Raw genomic sequence first — 12,232 nt, forward strand, 5'->3', positions numbered from 1 at the left:
CTACAAACAAGCAAGATTTCTGGCTCTCACAGACCTGTAACTTCTTCTTTAAGAGGCTCCTCTGTCCTCCACTCGTTACCTGTATTAATGGCACCTGTTTGAAGTTGTTATCAGTATAAAAGACACCTGTCCACAACCTCAAACAGTCACACTCCAAACTCCACTATGGCCAAGACCAAAGAGCTGTCAAAGGACACCAGAAACAAAATTGTAGACCTGCACCAGGCTGGGAAGACTGAATCTGCAATCGGTAAGCAGCTTGGTTTGAAGAAATCAACTGTGGGAACAATTATTAGGAAATGGAAGACATACAAGACCACTAATAATCTCCCTCGATCTGGGGCTCCACGCAAGATCTCACCCCGTGGGGTCAAAATGATCACAAGAACGGTGATCATTTTGGGGACCTAGTGAATGACCTGCAGAGAGCTGGGACCAAAGTAACAAAGCCTACCATCAGTAACACACTACGCCACCAGGGACTTAAATCCTGCAGTGCCAGACGTGTCCCCCTGCTTAAGCCAGTACATGTCCAGGCCCGTCTGAAGTTTGCTAGAGAGCATTTGGATGATCCAGAAGAAGGTTGGGAGAATGTCATATGGTCAGATGAAACCAAAATAGAACTTTTTGGTAAAAACTCAACTCGTCATGTTTGGAGGACAAAGAATGCTGAGTTGCATCCAAAGAACACCATACCTACTGTGAAGCATGGGGGTGGAAACATCATGCTTTGGGGCTGTTTTTCTGCAAAGGGACCAGGACGACTGATCCGTGTAAAGGAAAGAATGAATGGGGCCATGTATCGTGAGATTTTGAGTGAAAACCTCCTTCCATCAGCAAGGGCATTGAAGATGAAACGTGGCTGGGTCTTTCAGCATGACAATGATCCCAAACACACCGCCCGGGCAACGAAGGAGTGGCTTCGTAAGAAGCATTTCAAGGTCCTGGAGTGGCCTAGCCAGTCTCCAGATCTCAACCCCATAGAAAATCTTTGGAGGGAGTTGAAAGTCCGTGTGGCCCAGTAACAGCCCCAAAACATCACTGCTCTAGAGGAGATCTGCATGGAGGAATGGGCCAAAATACCAGCAACAGTGTGTGAAAACCTTCTGAAGACTTACAGAAGACGTTTGACCTCTGTCATTGCCAACAAAGGGTATACAACAAAGTACTGAGAAACTTTTGTTATTGTTATTGACCAAATACTTATTTTCCACCATAATTTGCAAATTCATTAAAAATCCTACAATGTGATTTTATGGATTTTTTTCTTTCTAATTTTGTCTGTCATAGTTAAAGTGGACCTATGATGAAAATTACAGGCCTCTCTCATATTTTTAAGTGGGAGAACTTGCACAATTGGTGGCTGACTAAATACTTTTTTGCCCCACTGTATGCCATATCTAAATCTGTCTTCTCTGGAAAAAGTAAAGAGACCCTAATAGAAAAGTTACTCAAGTGAAAGTCAGCCAGTAAAATACTACTTGAGTAAAAGTCTAAAAGTATTTGGTTTAAAAAATACTTAAGTATGAATAATTTCTAATTGCTTTATATTAAGAAAACCAGACAGCACAATTGTTTTCCAACAATTGAATTTACCACAGGTGGACTCCAATCAATTTGTAGAAACATCCCAAGGATGATCAATGGAAGCAGGATGCACCTGAGCTCAATTTTGAGTTTAATAGCAAAGAGTCTGAATACTAAATAAGGTATTCCTGATCATTTCTAATAAATTAGCAAACATTTCTAAATCTGTTTTTACTTTGTCACTATGGGGTATTGTGTGTAGATGAGGATTTTGTTTTTATATAATGCAGTTTAGAATAAGTCTGTAACGTAACAAAATGTGGACAAAGGGAAGGAGTCTGAATACTTTCCGAATTCACTCTATAGCCTATAGATCTTTGAGCCTACCTGTTTCAGGTAATAAATTAAATGCAGTATTAGCCTTATTTAGCTAATGAATGATGGGTTATGCATAGGCTAAGCTTCTAATTTATAGCTCCTTCACTTGCATAATCCACACCTAGCCTCTCTCCTTAAAAAATGCTCCTTAGCTCTTGGAGTCCCAGGAAAAGCTAGACTAAAATAATAGCTTGCTGGATATTTTTTTAAGCATGATTAGACTATCAGTAGACTATTCGAAGAGGGATGCAGTCTCTTCTTTGCTGAATGTTAAATAGGCCTACAGCATCCAATAGAACTTGCATGGAGTTTAAAAGAAGAGAGAATGCACGATGGTAGGCTCTGGCAGTTATTTGTTCAGGCCCATAACTGGTCAATCTTCATGGAGTGAATAGATAGCCATCTGCATCTTATTCTGGTCCTATATTTATTATTCAAGGATGTCATTACAATGGCAAAGATAAGGACAACAAAACGTATTTCATTTAACTGTTGAAAGCAAAGAAGGAATGACGCAACAATGGAGAAAGAGTAGGTAGGCTTATACACACATGGTAAAACATTAAGGGAAATATTATGAAAGGTATATATGTCAGCCTGCAAATTATACACATTTTAAAATAGGCCATATTATATTTCCAAATATAATTGTGACTTTGTAGGCCTCATGTCCTGCACCAGCATCACATTCTCTCCCAGCTTCATGTTTTGAATGAGGTCTGTAATTCCAGTCCTTATAATACAATACAGTATACTATTACAGTCCACACTCAAAAAGATTAGGCTACTAGAGCTTGTTTCCTTTATTTACCCAAGAGAGCATGTATACTTTTGTGTTTTTGTGTCATGTGCGGTAGCCTATATCATTAACAATGTATTAGATAATGGCACGATCAGTTGGGCTTTTTTGGGCTTGGGATCATAAAATGTCTTTGATGTATGTCTCATCAGTCTTGGATGTTCATGCTGATCAAAGCTCTAATCAAATCCAGACATTTATATTCTTTATATATTTTAGAATGGCACTTCTGGTTTTGGCATGAAATACCGGGTTCGTCATGTGACAAGTCATTTATTTTTAGGATGGAACATTTGTAAAATACCAGGAAAATATGTAACCCTGGTATGGCTTGCTTGCTTGACATATGTTTTTTAATTCTTTCCATATTTGCTGTCTGGGGAAAAGTTTTGTGGAAAAAAACTTTACTTTCCCCAGGACAGTTCACACATTTAGAAAAATAAATAAATAAATAACCGTGCCAAATGTGTTTTAGTAAGACTCTCCAAGGGTTACTATTAATGAATGCTCCGTTTTTGTTGTATGTGTGTGCTTTGTTTTGTTGATGAATATTTTTTTCCTGAGTGGTCTCTCGGCACTGTTTTGACTTCAAACAGAAACAACTTCTTTATACAACTTTAATTGAATGCATCTTTTTCAGTTACATTGAAAACAATTAGACGGTGGCAACACAGTGAGCGGCTGTGCATGAGACAGGTTGAAATGTCACTTGCTGATGGGAAAGCCTGTATGACATCAAACACTCATCTATGGGACCACTGTTTGCAGGAAGAAGAGTTTGTGTGCGGAGACATGGCTGCTATTGCAGCTGGGGTCCACAGTGACTAGTTGGAAGCGACGGTCTGGTCAATCCAGCCACGCAGGTAGGCGACACGGGAGTAAACGGCAGGGGTACTGACGTTGCAGTTGCTGGTGCCCCAGGACACGATACCCACCTGAAACCACACGCCACTGCTCTGACACACCAGAGGACCGCCAGAATCACCCTGGAGATGGAGGAGAGGTTAGGAGCACTGGCACTGGTGGAGATTATTGTAATATAGGGGCTGAGTGGTGGCCTATCTGACTTCCATTGTCATGCCATTGCCAGAGAATTTGGTTAAACAAATCTGTATCTGGCTGCTTTAAGATGGCGCGTGTGTTGGGGGAAAGGTTATTGCCGGACGAAATGATACCAGAGTGATTAGAGAGAAATGTTCAGAAACGGACTGGAGAAAGGTAGCCTCAACTTGCTCCAGGAGGTCAGTCAGTTACCTGGCAAGAGGACACTCCGGAGGCTCCGGCGCAGATCATGGCGTCAGTGATCCTGTTCTGGCCCCAGTACTGCTTGCACTGAGCAGGGCTCAGCAGAGGAAGGGCCACCTGCTGGAGGATACGGGGGCTTGCTGGGGACGGGGATCAGGGGACATGGTTAGGAAGGAGCTCAGTGCTCTAATGTATGCTGAGGTGGAAACATTGGCATCCATTTGCACATACTCTTGTATTAACTGTAAATCTATCATGTATCAATAATGGTTCAGTAGCTTGTGTGGCCACTCACAGGTGGTGCCAGTCTTGCCCCAGCCAGTGGTGACACAGCGGGTTCCAGAGGGGAAGGAGGTGCTAGAGGTGGCCAGGCACACAGGGGACACGCGGGCGGTGATCTGGACAGGGGAGGACAGCTTCAGCAGGGTCACGTCGTTGTTAAAGTTCTGGCTGTTGTAGTAGGGGTGGGTGATAGCCTACAGGGATCGAGGAAAGATGTAGACACATAGTGAAGTGATTCATCTTCGAAAGTGAACAGAATCTCAGAACTCTGGTAAAACCTATGAAGCAGGCAGGCATGTTGTGGTTAAGTGATTGGATCTCTCCCCAGGCTCCTGGACTTACCCTGGAGATGCTTTTGACCTGGATCGGCTCAGCATTGGACTGACGATCGTGCTCTCCCAGGATCACATGGTGACGGCCAGGACTGGAGAGAGAGAAAACAGATTACAGTGTGTATGAATGAACACAGCTCATCTGAGGGAAACTAAGAGGAATGTAATATGTACTTATGAACATGGTGCTAATAAAGCACTATGGAATTAAATGCACTTACGTGACACGGCAATGGGCAGCAGTGACAACCCAGTTCTGGCTGATTAGGGAGCCTCCACAGAAGTGGAATCCAGAGGCATCCTGAAGGAGAAAGGGAGAGGTGGAAGACAGTATAAAGTATGGGTCTGACCATAATGTGAAGACAGTAGATTGATAGTATGGGTCTGACCATAATGTGAAGACAGCACTTCCCAACATTTTCAACATACATTTACTCTAAGTGGCTAACAAGAATCATCAGTGATTACAGCATTGTGGTGTGAAAAAACAATGTATAGAATGAAAGAGTGGAAATGGGGATACCTGAAGGGACACTTGCCAGGGCCAGGAGCCAGATACGGCGTTCTGTCCGTTCACAATCTTCAAGCCGCCCACCTGCGGCGGGATGCTAGGCACTCCGCAACCTAGGGCACGAATACACAGTCTCAAACAACACCCTATCCTCATATATAGTGCACCACTTTTGACCAAAATCCTACATAGTTTTGATTGGCCTCAGAGTATGGACTGACATGCCTTCAGTAACTACCAAAGTATAATACAACACTTCACCTCCTTGTTGGCCAGGGCTTCTTTTAGCTATTCATCTCAATAGGACTTACCTATGTGAATAAGTCAAGGATCAAAAAGATCAAATCAGTTCATGTTACCAGACATTGATGATGACACCACTCACCCAGGGCTGAGGCCACCAAAGCGAGACAGCTGACGATCCAGAGCATGGCCATAGTGTAGTAGACTGTGCTTGACGTCTCTTTGTCCCTCTCCCTCTTATACCCTGGCAGGCCCATCAGTCATGTTTCCCACTCACCCACAGGTTCCCCCAAGGTCTGATAGAGCTGGGAACAGTCAGGTGGAACATGTGGGAAAATCTCACGCCTCAGGGACAGTCAGATACATGCTTGTGTTTGCCATGTAGTGCACTATACTCTGTAGTGCACTGTACTCTATGTGGGATAGGCCTAAGCAAACAAGGCTTTGCACAATGATTCCAGGGAAAGTCATAATTCTTTATCTTTATGCTGAGTGGAATATATGCCCAGACCCCAAATTTGGTCCTCTGAAATGCCCTTAATGTCTTTTTTTCTGGTTTCTTATCACGCTGTCCAATTGGAGTTCTGATGATGGGCAGAACAATAACATCTTGTAACCGTGTGTTGCAATCCCACGAGCAGGGTGGAAAACCATGGTCAGACCGTTCTGTTTATATGCACCTGAACGTGACCGCAAAACAATCAAAAACAAAACACTAGATTAACATTATGGATTCAGATCATATGTTTTATGGAGCTCTTTGTGACAAAAACATTTGTTTTATTAAGAAAGGAAGCTATTGGGATTTATTCATCTACACAAAGTAGCAGTAAGGACATGTGTTCACATTGCTATTCAAGTTCATGCTTTGACACATTTAAAATGTCACTACATTTGAGGGTTGTAACAGAGGACCCACCACCATGAGGTTGAGGCCACTGAGAAAACCTCCAGAAAATAGGATCTTATCCTATTACATTTTGAGAAAGTGACAAGTTTATCAACCAGTCAGGAACAACATCTGAATCTACGCATGGTGCTGTCTTCACACATCATAATCACATACATAGCTTTTCCTACTTCTTCATAATAAGATTGCTACAAGATGAATGTCACTTTTGAGGGAACTTTTCTGATGAGCAATAGTGCAGATGTTCATACAAGTTTATACGACTTTAAGCACTTTGTGACTCTGTTAATGTACATTAACTCTGTTATCTCTGTTAATGTACAACATGCATTTGTCATCTCAAACCTAAGGGAGGGTATTTGGTGGGAGGTTAAAGAAAAACACAAAAAATGCTTATCAGAATCCAGCTTTATTGGTTGTGATATATTCAATCTGATAAAAGTGAAGGTTGTGTGAACTGCACAACAGTACAATGCTGTAGGAGCCTGCCGTAGATATAAATATTACACTGGATGTTCTCAATAAGAGAAGTGATGACACAAGCCAGGTCTGCAGTAGGTGATGTGTGAAGCCTGGGAGCTGAGATGTGGACAGGATGTGGATTCTCTCCTGTAGAGGTGAGGGATTTTAGTCCACCTCCTCGATGGTTGGACCAGAGGAAGAGCCAGCTCCAGCGCCTCCAGGCATACCGCCTGGCATACCGCCTGGCATACCTCCTGGCATACCTCCTGGTGGGCCGCCGGTACCCTGATACAGATTGGTAATGATGGGGTTACACACCTTCTCCAGCTCCTTCTGCTGGTGCTCATACTCATCCTTCTCTGCTGTCTAGATGAAGACAAGGGGAGAGACGAGAGATGAAGAGAGTGTAAGAGACACAGGTGGTGATCACAAGATTCTATCTTATATGATTTACTTACTGTGTAGCCTACTTTTACCATGGGAAGAAATGCATCAGTGTGAAACCAGTGCTAACCAACTGATGTTGCACTAAGAACACTCAATCTAGGTGGAACTCTAGACCAGCCACCTGTGGTTTACCTGGTTCCTGTCCAGCCAGGAGATAACTTCGTTGCACTTGTCCATGATGGTCTTCTTGTCCTCCGGGCTGATCTTTTCCGCGAGCTTCTCGTCGTCCACTGTGCTCTTCATGTTAAAGGCCAGGGACTCCAGTGAGTTCTTAGCTGTGACCTTCTCCTTCTGAGCCTCGTCCTCAGCCCTGTACTGGTCAGCCTCTTGCACCATGCGCTCAATGTCCTCCTTGGTCAGACGTCCTGGGGATAACAAGATACCGACATCATTATATAATTTCCCATATGTGACATATTCATTATCTCCGACTCGCTCCTGTTGTTTCTCTTTCTTTTTGGGACTCTTTTCTTTGAGGAAAGGGTTGGAAATCAATAAGATCTTTGATCATATCGTGAGGTTCAAGGTTAAGGAGGCATACCTTTGTCATTGGTGATGGTGATCTTGTTTTCCTTGCCGGTGCTCTTGTCCACCGCAGACACATTGAGGATGCCGTTGGCGTCAATGTCAAAGGTCACCTCGATCTGGGGGACGCCCCTGGGGGCAGGGGGGATTCCAGTGAGCTCAAACTTGCCGAGGATATTGTTGTCCTTGGTCATGGCTCTCTCCCCCTCATACACCTGAGAAAGAAATTGTGGGAATGGATTAATACCAGATAGAATCACAGAGGGTATAGGTGATCTGGCTACTTTACACAGACGTTGGCCTTGTACAGCTGATAAAAGACTCACCTGGATGAGCACTCCGGGTTGGTTTTCTGAGTATGTTGTGAAGGTCTGGGTCTGCTTGGTGGGGATGGTGGTGTTCCTCTTGATGAGCACGGTCATGACCCCTCCGGCTGTCTCAATACCCAGGGACAGGGGTGTGACGTCCAGCAGCAGCAGGTCCTGCACGTTCTCTGACTTGTCACCCGCTAAGATGGCAGCCTGCACAGCTGTGGAGGACAGAGAGGAGATGTTGGATGATACATTGAAACACATACACTTGACACAGTGACATTTTCCTGCAACACACAGTGAGATACCTACCGGCACCATAAGCCACAGCCTCATCAGGGTTGATGCTCTTGTTGAGGTCTCGGCCATTGAATAGGTCCTGCAGAAGCTTCTGGATCTTGGGGATACGTGTGGAGCCTCCCACCAGGACGATGTCGTGTATCTGGGCCTTGTCCATTTTGGCATCCCTCATAGACTTCTCCACAGGTTCCAGGGTACCGCGGAACAGGTCAGCGTTGAGCTCCTCAAAGCGAGCCCTGGTAATGGAGGTGTAGAAGTCGGCACCCTCATAGAGAGAGTCAATTTCGATGCTGGCTTGGGTGCTGGAGGAGAGGGTGCGTTTGGCCCGCTCACAGGCAGTGCGCAGGCGCCGCACCGCCCGCTTGTTGCCGCTGATGTCCTTCTTGAATTTACGCTTGAACTCACCGATGAAGTGGTTGACCATGCGGTTGTCGAAGTCCTCGCCTCCCAGGTGGGTGTCGCCAGCAGTGGACTTAACCTCAAAGATGCCATCCTCGATGGTCAGGATGGACACGTCAAAGGTGCCGCCGCCCAGGTCGAAGATCAGGACGTTGCGCTCACCGCCGACCTGATAAGATAAGAGAGAGCAATTAAGTCCGTAGGACTTTCAAAGGACTAATCAAGCAGATCTAGTGTGAACCGTACAACCCAGTGTTTTCTTGTTTGTTTTGGGGTTTCTGTACCTTCTTGTCCAGGCCATAGGCGATGGCTGCAGCAGTGGGCTCGTTGATGATGCGCAGGACGTTGAGTCCAGAGATCACTCCAGCATCTTTTGTTGCTTGGCGCTGGGAGTCGTTGAAGTAGGCAGGGACTGTGATGACAGCATTGTTCACTGGCTGAAGAGGGAAAACACTATTAGTTAGATCTAGTGTGTATCATCCCTAAATAGACTGTCAGTTTGAGTTATTAACATATAATGTATACCCATCCAATCTTTTCAAACCTACATGGGGTGCATGGAGTGGGTAGGAGCTAAGAGTAGATTTGGAATTAAGGTGTTTTTTTCATTTGGTTTGTCAGACTCCCTACCTTGCCCAGGTAAGCTTCAGAGATCTCCTTCATCTTGGTGAGCACCATGGAGGACACCTCCTCAGGGAAAAAGGTCTTCCTCTCTCCCTTGTACTCTACCTCCATCTTGGGCTTGCCACCATCGCTCACCACTGTGAAGGGCCAGTGCTTCATGTCCGACTGTACCACGGCATCATCAAACTTACGACCAATTAGACGCTTGGCATCTTTGGACACAGGGATGGCAGAGTAGGGTTGATTTTCAAGAGTAGGATGAATTTGTCTGTGGACACTGGTCTAAGGTCAGTTTTGCATTTCCCCCTAATGGAGTGGCGCGAGGCTGATGGATATAAATCTAGTACTTTTAGGCCCTCAAGTGGGGACTACTGATAACAACAGGCAAGAGGCTACATCGCTGAGCTTAAAGTACACCTTGATTTGGTTCCCTTTGTCCACTAGAGGCTTCATCTAACTACCCACTGTGTGTCAAGGTGAGGTTATGTGCTTACCGAACACAGTGTTGGTGGGGTTCATGGCCACCTGGTTCTTGGCGGCGTCACCGATCAGCCTTTCTGTGTCGGTGAAGGCCACATAGCTGGGTGTGGTTCTGTTGCCCTGGTCGTTGGCGATGATCTCCACCTTGCCATGCTGAAAGATGCCCACACAGGAGTATGTGGTCCCCAGGTCAATGCCTACTGCTGGTCCTTTAGACATCCTGCAAAAACAAGACCAGAATTAGAGTTCATTAGTGAGAGGAGAATTACTTGAATTATTTGAGAATTACATAGGCCTACAGTATCATACAAGAATGTTGAAAGATACTTTTCATGAAGGCGATATTGTTATAAAACCTTCTCTTTTGAATATTATCAGTTATTAGGAGTTAGCAACAGGTAGTTAGATGATACCAGTCAAATGTTTCAACTTGTGTTGAAAGCCTTTGGGGTTAAAGGTCATCATGTTCATGTATGTGCACGGGTGTGTATGCGTGCCACGTGCACGTCTTTGACAGTGTGTGTGTTCCTTCCCTGTCATTCACAGAGAGCAGATGCAGTCCCACGTGAGCCCCCAAATTGGAAGTGATCCCCGGGGCTCAGCTGTTCTAGAAAGTGCTGTCTTGGCAACATGCCAACCAGTGGAGTGGTACCAACACCACAACTCCTTAAAGCAGCAGTACCACCAGTAGCATGCCACCAGAGCCAACAGGCCACCCTCCCTCACCCTCCCCTCCCTAATCCTGTTTTCCCCTCTCCACAGATCATTCTGGCAATACAACACCCAACTGTTACCAGCCAGGCTAAATCAATGTGATATATTAACACAGTGGCTTTTTTCCAACAGCTGAATCACACAAACTACCAACACATTCTATTAATATGGCTCACAGATCTGTTGTTGGAACACGGGTTGGATTAAATTAAGTGATTATTAATGAGCAGAACTTTGCCAATATCATATGTACTGGGCAGTTACCTTGTTGAAATACTTACTACTGTACTTCACTATTGTGTAATATGGAAGTTATTATGGGCCTGGACTGTAATAACAGTAAAGGCCTTAGAAACCTCACTGCTGGAGAAGGAACTATGATATATTTCAAAGCTGTTACCTCACAATTAACTAATACATTAAGTCAGTGGGGAAACAAGTGGAGATTGTTGAAATGGTGAACATGCTAGACAGGGCCAGATGAGGTGGTGAGGCCCAAATATTTTATCGTTAAAAACAAAAATGTTTGGCATGTAAATACTGTACCTAATTATGTTATACAGCCACACACTGTATTCTTGTGAAAGGATCAAATGAGCATTTCTCATATTCGGGATGGATTAAATAGACAAAGCCACCTCACACAAACAACTGGTACTGGTCAATTCCTTATCACTTATGATCTAATTCTGTTACTCCTGGTATATTCATTTCATTTGAACAAACCCTTGTTAGCATCCTTTTTATCTATTTAAAAAAACAAAACATATCTAATAACTATCGGTGCTAAGCATACCATACATACCACTGTACCCATATTTAGATCAGCTGCACATATTTCATATGTGCATGATTAGTGTTCAAACTGACAGAGAAGCATCAAGCATGGATCAAGCACATGGACAGAGCTGACACCATTGGGTGTGGGTATGACAGTGTTTGTGACATACAGTGAGACAAGGCAGGCCACAAAGGGATTACAGGCACAACTTCCACTGGTCAAGCATGTCACTGGACACTGGACAACATGTGTGCCCAGAAACAGAAAGTCATGCAATAGACAAATCATTCAAACAGGCTTTACAAGAACTTTTGGCTTCATGCTACTTAAACAATTTGAGATAAGCTTTATGCTAGCTCTTAATGCTCCTCCGACAGCCAATAGCTGACATAAAGCATGCTAGCATCATTATGAGAGTGGGGTCATGTCCCTTGAGTTGGACAGGAGCTGGCAAGTCAAAAAGCAGAGCTGAATGCAACGCTTCTTAGAAAAGGAGTTACCTTGCTCAGTCAGTTGTGCAACGCTTCAAAGATTACCACACAAACCACAGAACACCGGCTGCTCAATTCCACTGAAGCACTCCTCTCCTTTTCCTGGACAGAAAGACTAAGAGGACGAGTGTCAGGTCTCTCCAGAGTATATAGCCACAGACAGACAGACAGCACACGGCTCACAGATTCCATCAGGGAATCAGGTGACTCAGCCAGAGAAAGTTCTAGGCCCACGTAGCTGCCTGCATGTGCCCAGTCAGTGCTAGCCAACTAACTTTAGCTGGTATAGGAGTTATCAGAATTGCTGTATGCCCTTTTTCAGTGAATAAAAATAGAAACTAGAAAAGACTATTGTATTTTCTCTCTACACTTTATCTTAATTCCTGTTTTATAAAAGAAAAAAAGTGAAACAAGTTTGTCCTGTTCAGAGTAAGGAGGTTTTCTCAGGGCATGTTAAATTTGATTCACATG

The 12,232-nt window shown here is 44.3% G+C and overlaps 2 protein-coding genes across 2 annotated transcripts; both read right to left on the reverse strand.

The window, feature by feature from the left end:
• Nucleotides 1–3,307: 3,307 nt before the first annotated feature.
• LOC112246973 (chymotrypsin-like protease CTRL-1) lies at nt 3,308–5,571 on the reverse strand. The gene is made up of 7 exons (XM_024415600.2): nt 5,460–5,571; nt 5,087–5,187; nt 4,785–4,864; nt 4,574–4,655; nt 4,245–4,425; nt 3,959–4,089; nt 3,308–3,690 (listed from the first exon to the last, which is right to left on the reverse strand). Exons 1-7 carry the CDS (start codon nt 5,509–5,511, stop codon nt 3,529–3,531), a joined length of 789 nt encoding a protein of 262 aa, XP_024271368.2. The 5' UTR covers nt 5,512–5,571; the 3' UTR covers nt 3,308–3,528.
• A 1,046-nt stretch (nt 5,572–6,617) lies between these two features.
• Nucleotides 6,618–11,924, reverse strand: hsc70 (heat shock cognate 70). The gene is made up of 9 exons (XM_024415612.2): nt 11,771–11,924; nt 9,790–9,995; nt 9,302–9,507; nt 8,956–9,108; nt 8,285–8,840; nt 7,988–8,190; nt 7,678–7,876; nt 7,269–7,501; nt 6,618–7,055 (listed from the first exon to the last, which is right to left on the reverse strand). Exons 2-9 carry the CDS (start codon nt 9,992–9,994, stop codon nt 6,855–6,857), a joined length of 1,956 nt encoding a protein of 651 aa, XP_024271380.1. The 5' UTR covers nt 9,995; nt 11,771–11,924; the 3' UTR covers nt 6,618–6,854.
• Between the last annotated feature and the right edge of the window lie 308 nt (nt 11,925–12,232).

This window comes from Oncorhynchus tshawytscha, linkage group LG23 (assembly GCF_018296145.1).
Source record: "Oncorhynchus tshawytscha isolate Ot180627B linkage group LG23, Otsh_v2.0, whole genome shotgun sequence".
NCBI lineage: Eukaryota > Metazoa > Chordata > Actinopteri > Salmoniformes > Salmonidae > Oncorhynchus > Oncorhynchus tshawytscha.